General features: G+C 42.3%; 1 protein-coding gene and 1 long non-coding RNA gene across 4 annotated transcripts; both read right to left on the bottom strand.

The window, feature by feature from the left end:
- Window positions 1-38: 38 nt before the first annotated feature.
- On the bottom strand, window positions 39-16,815 carry naa25 (N-alpha-acetyltransferase 25, NatB auxiliary subunit). 3 transcript variants are annotated; one of them, XM_062477601.1, is made up of 24 exons: window positions 16,728-16,815; window positions 15,270-15,355; window positions 14,967-15,105; window positions 14,779-14,897; window positions 14,517-14,591; window positions 14,316-14,423; window positions 13,968-14,046; window positions 13,765-13,876; window positions 13,554-13,643; window positions 13,293-13,465; window positions 13,056-13,168; window positions 12,758-12,965; window positions 12,537-12,626; window positions 11,002-11,182; window positions 10,753-10,852; window positions 10,496-10,647; window positions 10,293-10,418; window positions 2,639-2,879; window positions 2,436-2,559; window positions 2,133-2,198; window positions 1,930-2,027; window positions 1,706-1,816; window positions 1,397-1,525; window positions 39-1,311 (listed from the first exon to the last, which is right to left on the bottom strand). In XM_062477601.1, exons 1-24 carry the CDS (start codon window positions 16,783-16,785, stop codon window positions 1,189-1,191), a joined length of 2,901 nt encoding a protein of 966 aa, XP_062333585.1. In that variant the 5' UTR covers window positions 16,786-16,815; the 3' UTR covers window positions 39-1,188. The 3 variants fall into 3 exon arrangements, with proteins under 3 accessions (XP_062333585.1, XP_062333584.1, XP_062333586.1); XM_062477600.1 differs by having other exon boundaries at window positions 14,779-15,105; XM_062477602.1 differs by lacking the exons at window positions 12,537-12,626; window positions 12,758-12,965; window positions 13,056-13,168 and having other exon boundaries at window positions 14,779-15,105.
- LOC134033446 (uncharacterized) lies at window positions 11,746-12,525 on the bottom strand. Its single transcript, XR_009932124.1, has 2 exons — window positions 12,233-12,525; window positions 11,746-12,027 (listed from the first exon to the last, which is right to left on the bottom strand). It is a non-coding gene; the product is annotated as an uncharacterized LOC134033446 (long non-coding RNA).
- Window positions 16,816-17,744: the final 929 nt, after the last annotated feature.

The raw sequence follows: 17,744 nt of genomic DNA, 5'->3' as shown, positions 1-17,744 counted from the left end.
TATATATATATATATATATATATATATATATATATATATATATATATACACAGGTTTGGCTTGTGGCAACTAACACACCTGGTAAAATAGCACAAGCGAGTACTGACCAGTGTTCTACATACAGAGAAATCCACTGTTGATGGACATCAATGCAGCACACTTCTTACCAAAAAAATAAATAATAATTTGCAGCCTAATTCAAGTGAAAAGTAATATTAGCATTTAATCGCTGATAAAATCCATCCATTAAAGCTGATCCTGTATAAAAAGGTTCTTAACATATCTGTGCTGGGTAACTGGCTAACCTGATTGCTCACTATCAAAATCGTGTCTATGGGGGGTACAAACACCATTGCCAGCATTTGTCTGTAGAAATTATGAAAATAGTTGTCATTTGAAATACATCACTTTAAGGGGATTCTAACAGTATAAAAAAAGAAACAAACAAAAGAAAAAATCTGAAGACAAATTTCACAGCCACCAGGTGGAAGTGATGGGTCTAAAATGTGTGCAGATGCTGTAAGTCTACACGGTCCAACCCTCAGGTCAATACAGTTGGTATGGAAGCCTCAGTAAAAATAAAATAAAAATGCAACACCCTGCCCAGGTCAGCAGAAGTTGGACAGACAAACGTTTCCACCTTTGCTGCAGGTCTTTTGTGAGGTTGATAGCCATTCTATTCACAACAATGGAAGGCAGGGGGGAAGCAACAGAGGCCAAAATTAAAAACTAACCGACTAAGAGGATATAGTGGCTTGTCCTTTTATTCTTATTCAGTCAAGTAATTGTTGTATTTCATCTGCAGACTATGTACAATAATTTATTAATAGTTGACTTATTTTTCCTATGGATTTCAGCGCTTTAACTTTGTTGAGCAGCTATGATCTTTTTTCCCCACTCATAATTGAATTATTCTTTATCCCATGTAGTTCCAATGTTTTTGTGTTGGGAGAGCGGTGATAGTCTCAGGGTGGGTGTTTGTACATATACTTGTGAGAGAAAATCCAGACAACAGAATCAGTATCCCAGCAGGGATATATGGGTGGGAATAGAGAGGAAAGAATAACAGGGTGTTTGAAGGGACAAGGATCAGGAAAAATGGGTGCCTACGTTTTTTTGATTTACAGTATGATGGTTGCGAGTCTTTCTGATGTCGTCATTTTTAGGGAGGATGGTGGTCAATAGCTTTCAGATCTTGAGGCTTTTTATAGTTTCTGCTCTCTTCTTTAGTAGATCTCCCAGCTCTTGCAGCGAGCGCAAGTAACTGCTCAGCACCTTGTCCATAGCAGCTTTAATGAATGTCCCATCGTCCTGGACAACATCAAAGTCAAAGAATGAGGATAGATGGATAGATTTCTAGTCGTCGCCCTCCCCAAACAAACACACACACTCTTACCTCTACAGTTAGACCGGCCAGTTTGAGGGATGTCAGGTTGGTCTCCTGCCCTCTGATGTACTCCAGGGCTTGGATAAGGAGGCTCTGCAAACTTCCTGACAACTCCTGGAACCCACATACCACTGCAGGCTGGAGGGGACAGATAACACAGGTTGGACTAGAAGTTTCCTACTTGACACCACATTATGCCCACCTAGTTTTCTGCTAAGTATAGTTTACTGGAGCAGTGCATGAGGGTTATAGAAAAGTAAACAAAAACAAATTGTGTAAGTGGATTAAAGTATAAATAGAAGAGATGAGACAATGCACCAGGGCTGTGTTTGTGTCCTTTTTCTTCTTTTTTTTCTTTTGAAGGTTGGATTTCAGTGGTCGAAGGATGTTGGCACAGTAACTGGCTACCCAAAGGGTCAAGCACATTGTCTGAAAGACCAGGATGCAACCATAGGAGATTAGGCCTAACTACAAGGTTTTGGAAAAAAAATACTTTAGAATTGCAAATTAGATGCATCTGTCATGTGTTGTGAAAGACTCACCTCAACAAAGAAGACAAGGTTTTCTAGTAAGGAGGGCTTGGTTTTTAACCGATTGTCCTTCATTTCCAATAAATCTCCTTTGCTCTTATTTAAGATTTCTGTAGAGACACGAGAAGCACAGGGAGGGGAGAGGGGATGTATATTAATCCCCATTAACAACCGTGTCTCTGGCTGCTGACAGGGGAACACCAGTGGTCTCTTACCTTGGAGCTGTACAACTAATGATTTGAAACTGTTACAGATCTGGGTCTGCAGTTCTGAGGAGTCGTCTGAGGAAAAAAGAGGAATAAAGAGCACATATAAAACAAATAGTCAGGCTAAAATCAAGCAGAGAACTATAAAGGTTGATGACAAGTCTACAAGTCCCCCATTCTCTCCTTAGTCTTACCCTCCACCTTCCATGTGTCTAACTGTACCTTCGTACCGCCAGACATCTGTGTAAGGCTGATAAGACAAGTCTAGCTACAATTGACTAATCTTTCCTACCCTCCCAAGCTCCTCCTTACCGAGTCCAGCTGTCTCCAGCTCCTGTAGTTTGACGGAAAGCTGCAGGGCAGCCGCTTGGCAATGGCAGCTCCCGCTGGACAGTGCCTGCACCAGGCGAGTTGAGGGAGGGCCCAGGAATGGGTACTGGAACAGGACAAATGACTGAGATAAAGGACATTTCACAAATGTATACTGGTCTACCCTGGTGTGTGGGTATTCTCACCTGTGTTGGTTTCTCAGCCATCTGGGCTGCAGCCTGTAGAGTCTGTTCCAGCTGGGACAAGAGGTTGAGGCCCATGGTTTTGTCCATCACACCATTCTCGTTGGTCTTGTCAGAGATCCTCGGCGAGGGGGCATGTATAAGTAAGGCCAACGAAGCAATGAGGCGGAGTGTGAGAGATCGTATTCTCAGCCAGACGGACTCTTCCTCCACAGACAGACGCTTGTGCTCTTCAGTCAATTGTCTAGGAGGTGCACACGAGAAAAACATGAGCATACACACTACCATTAAGTTGAGTCACTTAGAAATGTCATTTTTTACCTAAATAAAAAGACAATCTTTTGTCCAATAAAATATGAAGTACAGTGTAAACATTGTTTAAGTGGTTAATTATTATTTTAACTGGAAACAGCTGATTTTTCAGAGAATATACACATAGCCGTACAGAGGCCCTTTATCAGAAAACATAAGTACTGTTTTTCAGTGGCATGTTCAGTTTCCTAATCCAAATTTTATCATTTTAAAATGCTCATTGATCATTAGAAAACCCTTCAGCAATTTTGTTAGCACAGCAAAAAACTGATTCAAGAACCAACTATAGCTGCAAGCAGCAATGAGGGGGCCATGCAGATCAAATTACAAAAAAACCATCCTCAGAACAGGGTTCCGAGTACATATAGCACATTTGGTGTGAATCCCTCAAAGATTTGCTGAGAAAAGACCCAACTTCCTGTTTGGCGGCTGACCTGCGATTTCGATTGGCTATACCAGACAAACGTTTAAAACAATCTGTTACACAACTTTTGCGAGGCTTCGTCTGAAGATTATCTGTGCACAATTTGGTGAACGAAAAAACTGTCAGACTTTGGATCTACCACGATGTCACAAGACAAAACACATTTTTGCTTGCTGCTGCCCCTCCCAGTGGTCAATTCTTTTTAAATAAAACCGGAAATAGCGGCATGGACTGTGTTGAAGTCAACTTAGTCCAGGCAATCCAATGGTACTTCATTTTTGAAAATCGGGCATACACTTAAAAGGTTGTATGTGAACACACCTTCAACTTTGACCTATTTGTGGCGCAAGAGTGCTCCAATGGGAGACAAAACTTGGTGAAAAGGATAAGGGGACTGTCCCCAATGAGTGTGCCAAATTTCCCAACTTTATACCATACGGTTCTAGGGGCTGTCCAATAGACTCCACTGGCAGAAGATGAGGATGCATAAGAAAAATAATAAGAAAAAGGTAGAAATACAATAGGTTGCCTACGCAGCTTTTCTGCTTGACCACCATTAAAACGGACCTTTAGACAAATTTAGTTTCGGAAGCATAAGGAATTTTGGGTTCGATTACAAGCTCAAAAATATAGCTGCAAGCAGCGATGCGGGTTCCTCCGCAAAATGGCAAAATATTATAAACATGTACACTGCAGAAGATCGAGAGTTGGACAACAAGGGAGCAAAACTACTTCATGTTTGGCCAACAACAGGCTGAATGGGGATTTGAACTCATGAGCATAAGGTTACAAGTCAGTCTCTCTATCCTCTCTGCTACACACCAACTGTTGAGATTGTATGAATAGAAAGGGCAGAGTATTAGCTTTGGTCAGCTTTTGGACAAAGGTTAAGAAACGGTTGACATTCCAAGGTGAAATTGCATGAAATTGTGCATCGTATTTCAGAATGATGTCATCCTGTTTAACTAAACAGATAATCAAAATTATGACAGGCCAAAAGACTATGGCTGGATTCCAACCTACAACCTTATACTTTACAGGTCACCATCACAGCCCTATTCTCAGTGTTGAATATTGTCATGTTCAGTTACTGTATAAAAAAGTAAGCTGTTTCTCCTGTGGTAAGTGTTGTTAGATTCAGCCTAAGTTGAAACTGCTTGTACATTTCCTATAAAAACAGGATGACTGGGTTGCTGCTGTAAAGAATAACTTTCTCATCGTTTTTTTTTAACAGGTTGTTTGGAGTGCCATAACTTGTCATGGAAGGGAATTTTAAATCATGCCTAGCATCAGTGGGAATGTGTCCTGGCTTAGGTTACTGAAATGAATTTGTGCAACAGGCAAGGGATCCACCTGAACAATCAATTGACTTCATTAGAGAAAACCATTATCTCTTATGGAGTTATCTCTACCATGCGTAGACTACAAGTAGCTAGCTACTGTGGTGAACCTGGCTTGTTTTGCAGTGGTTTACACAGTCTCGCTAAACAGATTGTTGTGATGGGCTCAAACACGCATTGCTATGTTTTTACAACCGGAGGATTGATCGGAAGACTAGAAACCGTTTTGCCAGAATAAAAAATTAAAAACTATGCTTCTGACTGGTTTTGAACTTACAACCATTTGCTTACCAGCCAATTGAGCCATTCCCAGACATGGATTACACAAAACTGGATAATAAAAAAAGCCGTTTCTCCAATGGCGAGCATTGTCAGATTTGGTCGAAGTTCAAACATCTGTAATTCAGTCATATTTCGACATATCAAAGTGAAACTTTGCATGGTACTTCAGGGGCATCTCACCTTAAAGCCTATTAAGTTTGAACCATCCTTCAAAAATACATTTGATTTAGTGACACAAACATATTGAGGCAATGTGTACATTTACATAAATACACCCATTTCAGCCATTTTGTACTTGATTCAATTGCCTTAAGTAATGTTTTTAAATACGTCATGTTTTTAAATACGTCAATGATACATATCTGTACTATATTTCAAGTCAATTTCACCTTTGGTTCAAGAGAAGAGGAATTTTGAAGGTTTTCCCAAATTATCACAGTACAGGAAAATCCATCATGGCGGACCTTATGGGTCCTTGAGGCTTTTTTGTTCCTCATGAAAAATGAGGCATGCACACCAAGTTTCAGAAGAATTGGAGCAATGGGGTGGAAATGCCATCACTTTGAAAATCGGACTTTTGGGCGTGGCCTGTGGCGCCCCCTATGGTCCGATGTGGCCCATATTTGGTGTGGGGGTACCCACTTGGATGTAGTATCAATGTGCCAAATTAGAAAATTTATGACTAGGGACTTTGAGATATTGGGGCGCAAGGAGAAGAAAAATAATAATAAGAATAAGAATACCAACAATAACAATAGGTTCCCTCCTACCGGAGGAGGCCAAGAAACTGAAGAACGCTGTGTACTACTCCTTTCACAGAACAGTGCTCTAACCAGAATAGAAAGAGGAGCGGGAGGCCCCGGTGCACAACTGAACAAGACCACAAATACATTAGTCAGTCTAGTTTGAGAAAGCTGTCTCACAGGTTCTCAATTAGCAGTTTCATTAAATCGTACTCGCAAGACACCAGTCTCAAATTCAAGTGAAGAGGCCACTCCGAGATCCTGGCATTCTAGGCAGTCTTGCAAAGAAAAAGCCATCTCTCCAGCCAACCAGCCAACAAAACAAATTGTTTAGATAGGCAGAAGAGCACAGACACTGGTAGTAACAGTAGCACCGTATTTTTCGGAAATAAATCCACAGCCTCTACCCCAATTTTACAGTTTAGTGGTTGTATGGCTTATATTTCAAAGTGGCTTATAGCCCGGTTTTAGAACAAAAAAGTGGCTTCGTCCCAAGATCTCTACAGACCGTGCAGTTAATTTAATGCTCAACACTTGAACGGGGGCTTATTACTTGAAAGAGGAATTATTTATACTGTGTCGTCTCAGTTACACTATCAGGGCTTGGAAATACAGTGACTTGCTAAAGTAGGCAAATGGCTAGTAGAACATAACATTTCATAATAATTTAAGTAAATCAAAAAGCTGCAAGACCCAGTGAAATATTATATACAGCTAGCAAACTAACACTAGCATCGCTAACGACATTCAACTTCGGTAGTGTAACCGAATAATTTTGTAGACATAACAATGGATTTTGCCACTAAATTAGTGACTTGGCTTTATTTCTGGACATACTATCCACAACCGAAGTGTGTTACACAACTCGGCAAGATTGCCTATACTCGTGCATTGCTTGGTATTGTAGCGACAATGCTCTTGGTACCCAGAATGACCAGCGGCAAGCTGAAAAGCTACAAATTTAAGGGCATTAGCTTAGTTAGATAAGCATTTTTCCGAGTTCTGTTGTTGTGTTCGTTCTGTTTTGATATGTGTAATTCTATGGTCTGTAGTTTAGATAATTTGAGTGTTCACCCTGATTGTGAATGTTGTCTAGTTGTCCACTGACGAATGTTCCTGGATAAGTAAACAGTCGGCTTATATTCCACAGGGGCCTAGACTCAGATTTACAAACACAAAGTTCCCATTTTGGTGGGATGCGGCTTATAGAACATTTTCCGTAAAATACGGTAGGTCATTTATCGATCCCCATGGGGAAATGGTGGGGTTGCAGCAGGCAAGAAGAGGAAATAGCATAAATATATAAAATACAAATATCCAATATAAAAAATACACAGGGATGTATACTAGTGATGGGTCTTTCGCGAACGATCCGGCTCTAAGAGCCGGCTCTTGAAGGTGAACGTCGGGAGCTGGCTCGCATATCTGAAGAGCCGACTCTATTTTTAATAGATTAATACAGCCTATAAAAACTACATGATTATGAAATAATGAATTTTAATTGTATTGAAAATAATTGACTAATTCAAAGAACAACAAATACTTGTAGTCTTAAAGGCGCACACGATCATCCTCACATTCTGTTCCTGTCAATCCTGCATGAGGGAGGGCCGAGCCAACTCACAGTCAGAGAGTAGTCAAAACTCGGAGGAGAGCCATGATAAATCAATGCATTTTTAAAGATATGTTGTTACGGTCGAGTATGATTTCATTTCATAATTTAATTCAATTGTTTTCACACCCATCATAGTCAAATTCATAGTTAAAACATGTATTTTTTAAAGAGCCGTTCGGGAGCCAAAAGAGCCGGCTCTTTTTGGTGAGCTGAGCCATACGAGCCGGCTCACGAAAAAGAGCCGAAATGCCCATCACTAATGTATACGGGGTAAAATACAGCGTTAAATCACAGAGTTACATACATATGAACAAACAATGCAGGTGACACAGGTAATAGAGGAAGATTTGCTATGGACAAACAAATCAAAGTTTGAAATGTTAACAATGAAGAACATTTATGAGATGCAAAGCGAATGAACAGATATTGGAGGAGTGCTTGACACCATCTGTCAAGCATGGTGGAGGCAATGTGATGGTATGGTGGTCATTCAGGGGTGGTTAAGTGGGAGATTTGTACAGGGTAAAGGGTATCAAGAAGAAGGAATGTTATCACTCCATTGACCTTGACTGGAGGCAATTTGCTCTTAAACAAAGCCAAACAGGACAATGACCAAAAGCACAGCTCCAAACTATGCAAGAACTATTTAGGGAAGAAGCTGTGTCTGGTGAACTATGTACTGTGTTAAGTTGAAAATCAGAAAGTGTAATACTTAGAAAACAAGGACCATGCAGTGTCACATGTGAAGTTGTTTGGATACACGGATCACAACAATTAACTATATGAATGCATTTGCCACCATGTTGAGTTGCACGGAGCGATTGAGCCATTGATCTCACAAGCCACCAAATGGTACTGCACTAGCATGCCTCAGTGGCATTCACCACCATATTGAATTGCACTAAACAATGGCGCCATGGATCTTGTAAGCCACCAACAGGCACTGAAGCCGCAGCTGCCAAGATCTTTGGAGACTTTGTGCTGAAGTTTGGATTTCCTTCCAAGTTGCATCATGATCAGGGCAGGGAGTTGGAGAATGAGCTATTTTCCAAACTGGAAGAATACTGTGGCATACAAGGCACGCACAACACCTTACCATCCAGCAGGAAATGGCCAGACAGAGGAATGTAATCGAACTCTCCTTTCCATGCTTAGAAGCCTGACGGAGGAAGCCAAGTTTGATTGGAAGAGCTCAGGATATGCTCCATATTACCTGCTCTATGGTAGGAACCCCTGTAGACAATGTTTGGCCTGACGCCAAGTGACCAGAGCACCACTCACAGTGAATATGCCAGTAAGTAGAGAAGGTGGATGCAAGAGGCATACAGGCTGGCATCAAAAACGGTGCAGAGGGAGCAAAGTAGCAGTATGACTGAAAGACTTATGGAGTAGAACTAGAACCGAGGTGTAGGGTATTAGTACGGAACTTCAGGGACATGGGAGGACCCGGGAAGCTCGGGTCTTATTGGGAGGAGCATGTCTACATTGTAACTGAGAGGAAGCACGAAGAAAGTCCTGAGAGCGGCCCAGGAAAAACCAGTGTCCTGCAGAGGGACCTGTTACTGCCTTGCGACCCATGAAAGAAGGCAAGCAGGAGAAAAGAGGAACTGAAAAGAGGAAGGATAACACAAATGGGAGGAGTAAAAGACAGGCGAAGCAGAAAAAAAGAGACACTGACAGTCGTTCCGAGGATGAAGATAACTGGAGATTCATCACCACGCAACCAGAAGAACTATTCGACCAGGTCAGAAGCCAGCTGGGAGCAGAAGTAGAGGAATTCCAGCCACTAGCAGTTGACAGAACAGGAGCAAGGTGTTGAGAAAGATGAGTGTCCAAATGAGGGTGATGAAGACCATAAAGAACTAAAGGTGGAGAGTAGAGAAACGGCAGAGGCTGAGTATGGGTCGTCATCTGATTAAGCAGACGAGAAGGCACTTGAGCGGGTGGTGTCATCTGATGAAGTAGACGAGAGATTCTGAGCCACAGTCATCTCCTACAAGAAAGTATCCTTTAAGACGGTGGTTCTCAATCCTGGTCCTCGGGACCCCCTGCCCTGCATGTTTTAGATGTTTCCCTGCTCCAACACACCTGATTCAAATGAATGGTCGTTATCAGGCTTGGATAACGACCATTCATTTTAGGCTTCTGTTTCACGCCTGCATTACGTGACGCAGAGTAGGTCCCGTGTTGGTAGCTCAACTAGTAGGGTAAAGCGGACGTCATATCATATCTTGTACGATGACGGACGTTGCACAGGCAGGCAAAAGTAACCAAGATGGCCAGGGATTTTGCAAAAGTTAATAGGCCGTTAACAAGCTTCCTAACAAACACATGGAGACATTTGGTTGTACTGCTCTCTGTTGGTTAGCCGTGGCATGGTAGAATTAAAATGACAGTGTTTCCTCTGTTGATTTTGGCGTGGCAACCCGCCACAGCAAAATTTCAGCCGCCACGGTATCAGAAATAGGGCTGTACAAAAGCCGTCTATCAGCAGTGATTGTTAGAGTGCATGTCGGAGAATAGCACAGACACGCACTTCACACCGCGACTGAATGCTTAGACTATACGTCAAGATCAAATTAAGCAGACAGTGTACACATGCTTTAGAGTGGCCTACCTTAATCGATAGGCTAGGCTACTGACCATTTACAGTAAGTTGTTACATCAATTATGAATCGGCAGCATTTATGCCATTTACAACATACTTTATGAGTGGAAGGGGTGTCTTTAAGTAGCCTAACCTTATTGCTTTAAGGGAAATAGGACGAAAATATGTGCAATATTACATTAGCTATTAGACAGTAGACTACTACATTAATCTGCAAAAAAATCCTAAAGGAAACACTGTTTGATGTTGGAAAACCAACTCCAACACCAACTCTTTCCATTGTGCACAACTGTATACACATGACTAAGTATGTTTGTGTCTGTTTGATCATACCTGTCCTTTGGTTCCCAGCTGGTGAACACAGTCAGGTCTCTGTTGTCCCTCATGTTGTCCCAAGGAATGTCATCCTCCTCTGGTGACATGCCCATGACCTTCACACTATCCTCCAGACTCAATGAGCTGAGGAGACACAGGAGGACTTTTAGCCGTGGTAAACAAACAAGCTTGTGTGCACATGTGCGTGTGTGGACACTCACATATCAGCCTCTAGGTAGAGGTCGAGAAGCATCCTCTCGGTGCGGACCTGAGCGAAGTGCAACGATTGGTTCAGCCGACTTCGGAAAGCGATGAACTCTGGGATCTTCTCGAAGGCTCCATATTTGTACGCCTGGATAATGTACTCTGAGGTCTGGAAGAAGAAAGGGAGAAGGATGGAATAGGAGAGGAGGTTCAACAGCATTCCACTGCATGAGTCAGAAGAGTAACACGCTAATAGCCAAATAAAAACACGCACATCTTTCTGATTGGAGTGGAAAAACCTGAGGGAGAAATTACAGGACTGGGAGGCAGCGGCAAATTGACCCAACGACTCAGCATAACGAGTTAACAGATACCTGAAAGAAAAAACAAGAGAAAAAGAACAAGAGAGAAAGACAACAAGTGTGTGAGCAAGCCAGCAAGCAAGCGAGATGTGGAACGAAATCACAGAATAAATGTATACACAAATTGCGAATGCACTTGGGGTGTGTGTTTGTGTACTGACCCTATGGTGTCATGCTGCACATGCTTGGCGTCGAGGCTGGAGTACAGGTCTACCACGGGTTCAAAGGCCCCAAGACGACAGAACAGGAGCAGTTGCAGCAGCTTGAACTGGGCGTTTGCAGGGCTGTGGGATAGACCCTCGTCTAAGAGCCCCAGGCACTGCCATACCATGTTCTCATCGCCTGCAACACACACACACACACACACACACATCACCCTAAAAAACGCAATTTGCGGGTTTGATTGTAAACATGTAAAAACTTTGACAATAACTCAGCATAAGTTAACATACACCTGAGAAAGAAAAAGAACAACCGAGAAAGGGGAGAGAAAGTGAACAAGAGAGTGTGAGCGAGCAAGCGTTGTGTGTGCACTAGGGATGAAAGTTTCACAATAAATCGTGGGAAAATTCCCACACGGTTAGTGTTACCATTTAAAATTTAAATAATAATTTAAACCGTTTTGATTAGCGCGGTTTTACAAATTCACATTAAATACTGTCCAGCATCAACCGAAGTGAGCAGTTAGCAGTCTGACACAGGCACAAGATGCAACATGGGTTTTGTTGTGTGATAACATCAAGGAAGGTAGTGACGGCACTCGGGAGACTTTTCAGCCTTTTAAGGGTATGTGTCCGCATAGCATTTTGCTCTGGCAGAAGAGCACTGGCAATTTTTATCAGCTCTTGGCCGCTGGCTAGATTAGTAGCGTATACAATATTTTAGTTCTCTTTGCTTATTTTATAACAGATTATAAAGGATGTTTTAAACTCTCTGACTTCAGTGGCTATCTAGCTGAGAGAAAGCTTGAGTGATGACACCAGCGCCTTTCTGAAAAGTTCCCAGATTTCCAAGTAGTGCAGGGGTTAAAGTGAAAACAAATCCTGAGCTGGAACTTTTTTTGAGGGGGGGGGGGAGAACGCTTTTTTGTCTTCCGCTAGTTTTCTACACAGGGTGACCAGTGGCTAAGAAATTGTGAATGACAAGTAATGTTCCGCAATAAATGTGCACAACCACCCGCTCTTCTTCTGATAGGCATTTACATTACATTTACATTTAGTAATTTAGCAGACGCTCTTATCCAGAGCGACTTACAGTAAGTACAGGGACATTCCCCCGAGGCAAGTAGGGTGAAGTGCCTTGCCCAAGGACAACGTCAGTTGGCATGACCGGGAATCGAACTGGCAACCTTCGGATTACTAGCCCGACTCCCTCACCGCTCAGCCAACTGACTCCATAGGCGTGTAACGTTAGTTATAGTTGCGTTCCTCTCATATGATTGTAGGGAAAATCAATTGACTCAAATATTAAACCGCATGCAAGTTCCCAATTTTTTGGTTCTCATGGCCGCACGACGGACATCCGGCACGGTGCCGGAATACTTTTAGCCCAGAGTAGCGGCCACAAAAAAAGAAGTTGGATGGCTATGTATAAAATTAAAAAAAGGTGCATCACTTTTTCTCTAGGCATACACTCTCCTCATTGGGAACAATTGAATGAAAATGTTTCATCTCTAGCATGCACATTAGAGACTCACCTGTTTCAGTCCATATGTCAATGTACACATGTGCTGCCATGAGGCAATACATGTCAGAGAACTGCAGCTCCGTCTTCAGACACGACTTCCCTACACAATCCGCCGGACACACATACACACGTAAATTGAGTGTGTTGGTGTGAGAAAGAGAGATACCATAAAGTGAGAATTAAAGAGAAATACTTAGAGAAAAAGAGACAGGGAGAAAATGTGGTTCCTACCAAACTGTAGCCCATGGTAATAGTGGGCTTTGAGCTCAGCGATGAGCCTCAGCTTCCCGTGTATGTCGAGTGTGTGGTGCACACCCAGTGCACGGGTCAGCTGAAACATACATTGGTGCCTCTGCAGATCCCGTGTTTCCCCCGGAAACGCAAATCCCTCCTCCCTAGCTTCCCCCAATGGCACGAACTCTCCGAGACGGTTGATAAACTAAAGATTATTATTATTATTGTTTTGATCAGATCACAAATCAAATTCTACCTCTAAGGAACACAATCATTGGGAGTATGTGGATGTTACCTGTATGTGTAGATCAGGGGGAATTAGATGCAGGTATATTTTAAGGTCGGTGATGCAGCAGGGTTTGTCTCCAAACTTCCCAAAGAATTGTGCAATTAGCTCTGTGGGATCACCTGCACAGCCAATCAATGCATTGTATCACAAACAGCCAATTACATCTCAGTAAGCAACAGCAAAGGGTCAAATAAAACCATTCACAAAGGTGTGTCTGTTTGCGAGATGTATGTACGCGTGTACCTAACTGGCTCTCCTCACGACAGCCCCTTGCTCCAAGTCTGTGTATGAGTTCCAGACGGGCGAGATAGGGTCCCCTGAGCGGACGAGACTGTTTAGCGTCCTCGACTGCAATCCTCTCTTGAATGAACCGTACCGCTTCGGCCATAGAGCAGTGCACTTTACCCTCCGCAGAACTGGGAAATGGATGAGACCAGCAGAAAAAAAACTATAATTCAATGATCATCACAATTATGAAAACAGAGAGAGACACCAACAACTTACTTGTCTCCCTCCTCTGGAGGGCTCCATGACTGGTCCATCAGGTGGAAGAGAGAGTCAAAGTAGGAGAGATAAAACTGCCAATCATCTGGACTGGATAGCAACAGACAAGAGTAGGTATAGGAAGAGAGATGTTAGATGCCAGAAGCTAGTCATGCTACAGTATGTGTAAGAACTACGCCAGGGGGGATAATCGATCAGGAGCGCTGCTCACTTTTTGAGTAGTAGCTTATAAGACAGGGCATTGCATTCCGGCCACTGTTGGAGTCGTTTGTACAGCATCATAGATTTAGTCTCTCGGCTCTGTAACTCGCTGGTCAGCTTCTCTACGGTAAGAGACAAGCACAGGGTAAGAGGTTGTGAGTAACTTGTTAATTTGTTATTCAGAAAAGCACATATACATGCACACACACTTACCTCCCAGTGGACCCCTTACTACCTCTAGAGCTTCCACACACTTCCCCAGGCGCTCCAGGATCATAAAGTAAAGTTGTACCTGCAGACATGCATTCAAACAAATCATGTGAAGAAATAATGACACACTGAAATCCATGTAGCAGAGCTGTCCATCCATCAAAATTGTTCAAACTCATTCCTCAGTATAAAAACCACTCAACTGTGCCATGAAATTGCTAGCTTTTTGGTGGTGTAGCTGGCTAAAGCAGTGTTGATAAAAACCAGCTTTAGGGGGATACTGACAAGTCATGTAACATCCACCTCTGAGAGGGTTCTTAGCATCTATGGTTCAAAAACATGCCATTCTACCTCTGCCTCAGCCTCAATCTTGTCCTCCTTGACCATTTTCTCCACCATGCGCTCAGCAAGGGGCAGGAACATGGTCTGGGCCAGCTTCTCATCCTGTGCTGAGATTGCCTGAAAAAACACAAGAAGTACGTCCATGTTTAGAGTGACAAATACATATTAACAAAATGCTGGTTCGTTTTTTGTTAGGAAGGACAACCATACCTGCATCACCAGGCTCATTACAGACCAGAAGTAATAGGGGTTCTTCGGAACAATCTTGTAGAGTGTCATTCCTGCCTGGAGAGAAAAACGTAAATGGGTATAAAACCTCACAGATCCCATGATTCCACCTTACTGAGACAATACTAATTCTGAACTGAAGTCCCTTTTATGGAGTACATGGATGTGTATTTCATTATTTCCATGTTAAAACACTGTATTTTTTACAAGATTTCATTTAAGGTATTAAACATAAGCCTCTAACCTGTTGCATCTTCTTATACTCCCCCACTCGAGCATAGGCCATGAATAAGTGAGAGTGATACTCCTCGCTCAGGGGAACCTTCTTCACTGCAGCCTCATACAGCTTTGTAACCAACTCAGCTACGCAGACAGAGAAAGAGTATAACCACACATTTTCAACAGCTAAAATAACTGTGTGTGCATACTCACGGCGTTGCATCTCTCTGTAGAGTATGGTAAGAGCCTGTAGTGAGTTGTCATCAGTGGGCTCCAAAGTGGCCACTTCCTGTGCCAGATTGAAGGCCTCATCTTGCTTCCCTGTCCGCTGAAGACCTATGGACTTTAGGACCTGGGTGAGGATAGCGGAGAGGAACAGCAATTAAAACAGCATCGGTAGCAACGTTTTTCAAAGCTTCCAGTCCTAGTGTGGGTTGTTTCATCTGTAAGATCCTACCAACATAACATGAAGGGGTCATAATGGAAATCAGAACAAGAGCTCTTAAAACTACATACCTTAGCACAGTGGAGATCCTTATGCTTCTTCAGCAGTTTGTCAGCTTGCTGGATTGCCATTTTGTTATTGCCATTGTCAAGGTAATCTGAGAAAAAGAAAACAGATTCAGACCACCAGCACATAGCCTACATAAAAACATGCAACATTAGGTTACCCACGGTGTCCAAAGGAAGGATTGTTTAGTTTTGCAAAACTAGCAATTTTAGCTAGAGTTTGAAAGGATTCAAACCAAAATATATCACCCCCTCCCTTCAAAGCACTCTACCGCTGCCTGACTACTGCCAGGAGGTAGGTAGACAGACAAGTATCCCGTCCAATCACTGCATTCTGCCAAAATGCAGTCCGAACATTAGTCGGTCTGAACTTAATTACAGTCCTGTGACGCCTGCAGATTTCGGATTTATTTCATTTTACTGTCAAACCTTTAGATGTATTGGTTGCTATAAGGATGGAAGGAACTTCATGTCAGCAAGGATGACAAAATGTGTCTCAACAACACTACCGACCCTGCCTTTAAGACCATGAGTTGTACACAACAGTAGCCTTTGGCCTTTTAGTAATCACAATATATATCAGACCACAATGAAGGCACAAACTCCATTTCCCCAGGTCACATTAAGTAGGGTCCAGAATATAAAAAATAAGTGTGCCAGAGAGAACTGCCCATCTAAAATGATGGGGAAAGGAGAGTGAAACGCCTAAAAGCTTTAAAACTAAAAGCTTAATAACTATGACCGAATGAAAATACGCTCTACCCTTAAACTTCATTACTAATTGACTCCCCCGATTAGTCTTAAATCGCTGGTGTAGCTTGTCACTGCAGTTAACAGCGATGTAATGTAGCCTACTAGGGTTTAAGACACCAGATGTGAAGATGTTAGCTACCTAGCTATACAACTAGCTACGTTCGCTGGTTAACAATGTAGCTACATAACTACTGCATCAACAGGTACATAGGTACATTTAGCGACAATGATACCCCAGTCGGATAACAGGACAATATATATATATTATCCCTTTCTGTGAGCAACAATAGCAACAGACAGCTCATTAACACGTAGGCTAGCTAGCAGCATCAAGCTAGTTGTCAAATAAACCGAAGATACAAGATTGAGACACCGTGGCAGTATCTGGTGTTGTGCTAGCGAGCTGAAAGTTTGTAGTTTCAGTTTGATCATTACGGATTACACCACCAGGTAATTTAACCAGTAAATAAGAAAACAGAGGCGCTGCTAACGCGTTGCTTCTATGAGCTATCTGTTTGACACACAGCCAAGGTGCACTGTCATTCGGCGCTTAAGGGAAACTGAAACACTATACGGGGCTAGCGCTTTAGGGGCCGCAGTGTTCCCCACCAGGCATCGAACGAAACCTTCCCAAAGATGGGCACTATGATATGTTGCTAGAAACAAGTAATTAATCAAAGCACTTATCAATTATTCCCTGTTAATCGTTACCGTAAATAGGCCTAAGTCTTCTGTCGTTAGGGTCTTGCACATGGCCTCTCGTCGCCATGTTGGAGGTTACATGGATAAATGTCGGAACATGCGCAATAAGCCAAGCTAAGACAATAAAGGAATATTTCACACAAATAAAATACGTTATTTATGTTTTTCATTATTACTGGGGCACGTATGGAATGGAACGCCGAGTTAGTCAAATAGTAAATAGGTAAATAAATAAATAGATAAATACATACATACATAAATAAATATGGCTATGAAATAAATAAAAAATAAAAATAAAAAGATGGCAATAAATATATAAATATAGCATTATATAATTATATAGCTGAATCCATTTACCGTCATCGATAAATAAATACATTTATTTATTTCAAAATGACGTTTTTGAAAAAACAACCTTTATTTCATGGGACTTTTTATTTCCTAATGCCACATTTATTTATTTTTTGAGACTTTTATTTCCTAACGCCACATATATTTCCGAGCACCACATTTATTTCTGTGCTGTATTTATTTCCAGTCTCACATGCAAACGAGCGGGGCGTGGTTATTTTCAGACCAACGCAGCTGCACAAGATCGAAGGCAGATAGGGAGGGACACCTAGATTCGGTAGATGATGGAAGACATTAGTCGTGTCAGAGATCGCATGCTGCCTTATAGATCAAATTGATCAGCATGGCTTGTCAGGATATATTATTTTGGCACACATTGTAGATTTTATAGAGGTAGGCCTACTTGGGTGGATAAGTGCTCTACAGAACATAGACATTGACCATGAAGTCTGCCAACTTTTCCAAAAACCTTGGCGTGAGATTTGGTAGCGGGTCAGAGTGACCAACGCAAACATGTTGGCTGACTTGCGACAAATCCTGGTTGAGGAATGGGATGCCATCCCACAGCAGTGTGTGACCAGGCTGAGGAGGAGGTGCCAAGCTGTTGTGGCTGCGTATGGGTCTTCCACACGCTACTGAGGTCCCTGACAGTGTAAAATTAATAAAGTGTAAAAA

Source organism: Osmerus eperlanus, chromosome 14, assembly GCF_963692335.1.
Source record: "Osmerus eperlanus chromosome 14, fOsmEpe2.1, whole genome shotgun sequence".
Lineage (NCBI taxonomy): Eukaryota > Metazoa > Chordata > Actinopteri > Osmeriformes > Osmeridae > Osmerus > Osmerus eperlanus.
The sequence above is the reverse complement of the archived record's forward strand: the minus strand, read 5'-3'. Positions and strand labels throughout refer to the sequence as shown.

What these genes read in the sequence shown, in the direction of transcription:
- naa25 (XM_062477600.1), bottom strand. Translation starts at nt 16,785, where the DNA reads ATGGCGACGAGAGGCCATGTGCAAGACCCTAACGACAGAAGACTTAGG. An exon ending in AAGACTTAGGCCTATTTACG is followed by an intron (nt 15,356 to 16,727) that starts GTAACGATTAAC and finishes TCTTTTTCTCAG; the next exon opens with ATTACCTTGACAATGGCAAT. An exon ending in AGGATCTCCACTGTGCTAAG is followed by an intron (nt 15,106 to 15,269) that starts GTATGTAGTTTT and finishes ATCCTCACCCAG; the next exon opens with GTCCTAAAGTCCATAGGTCT.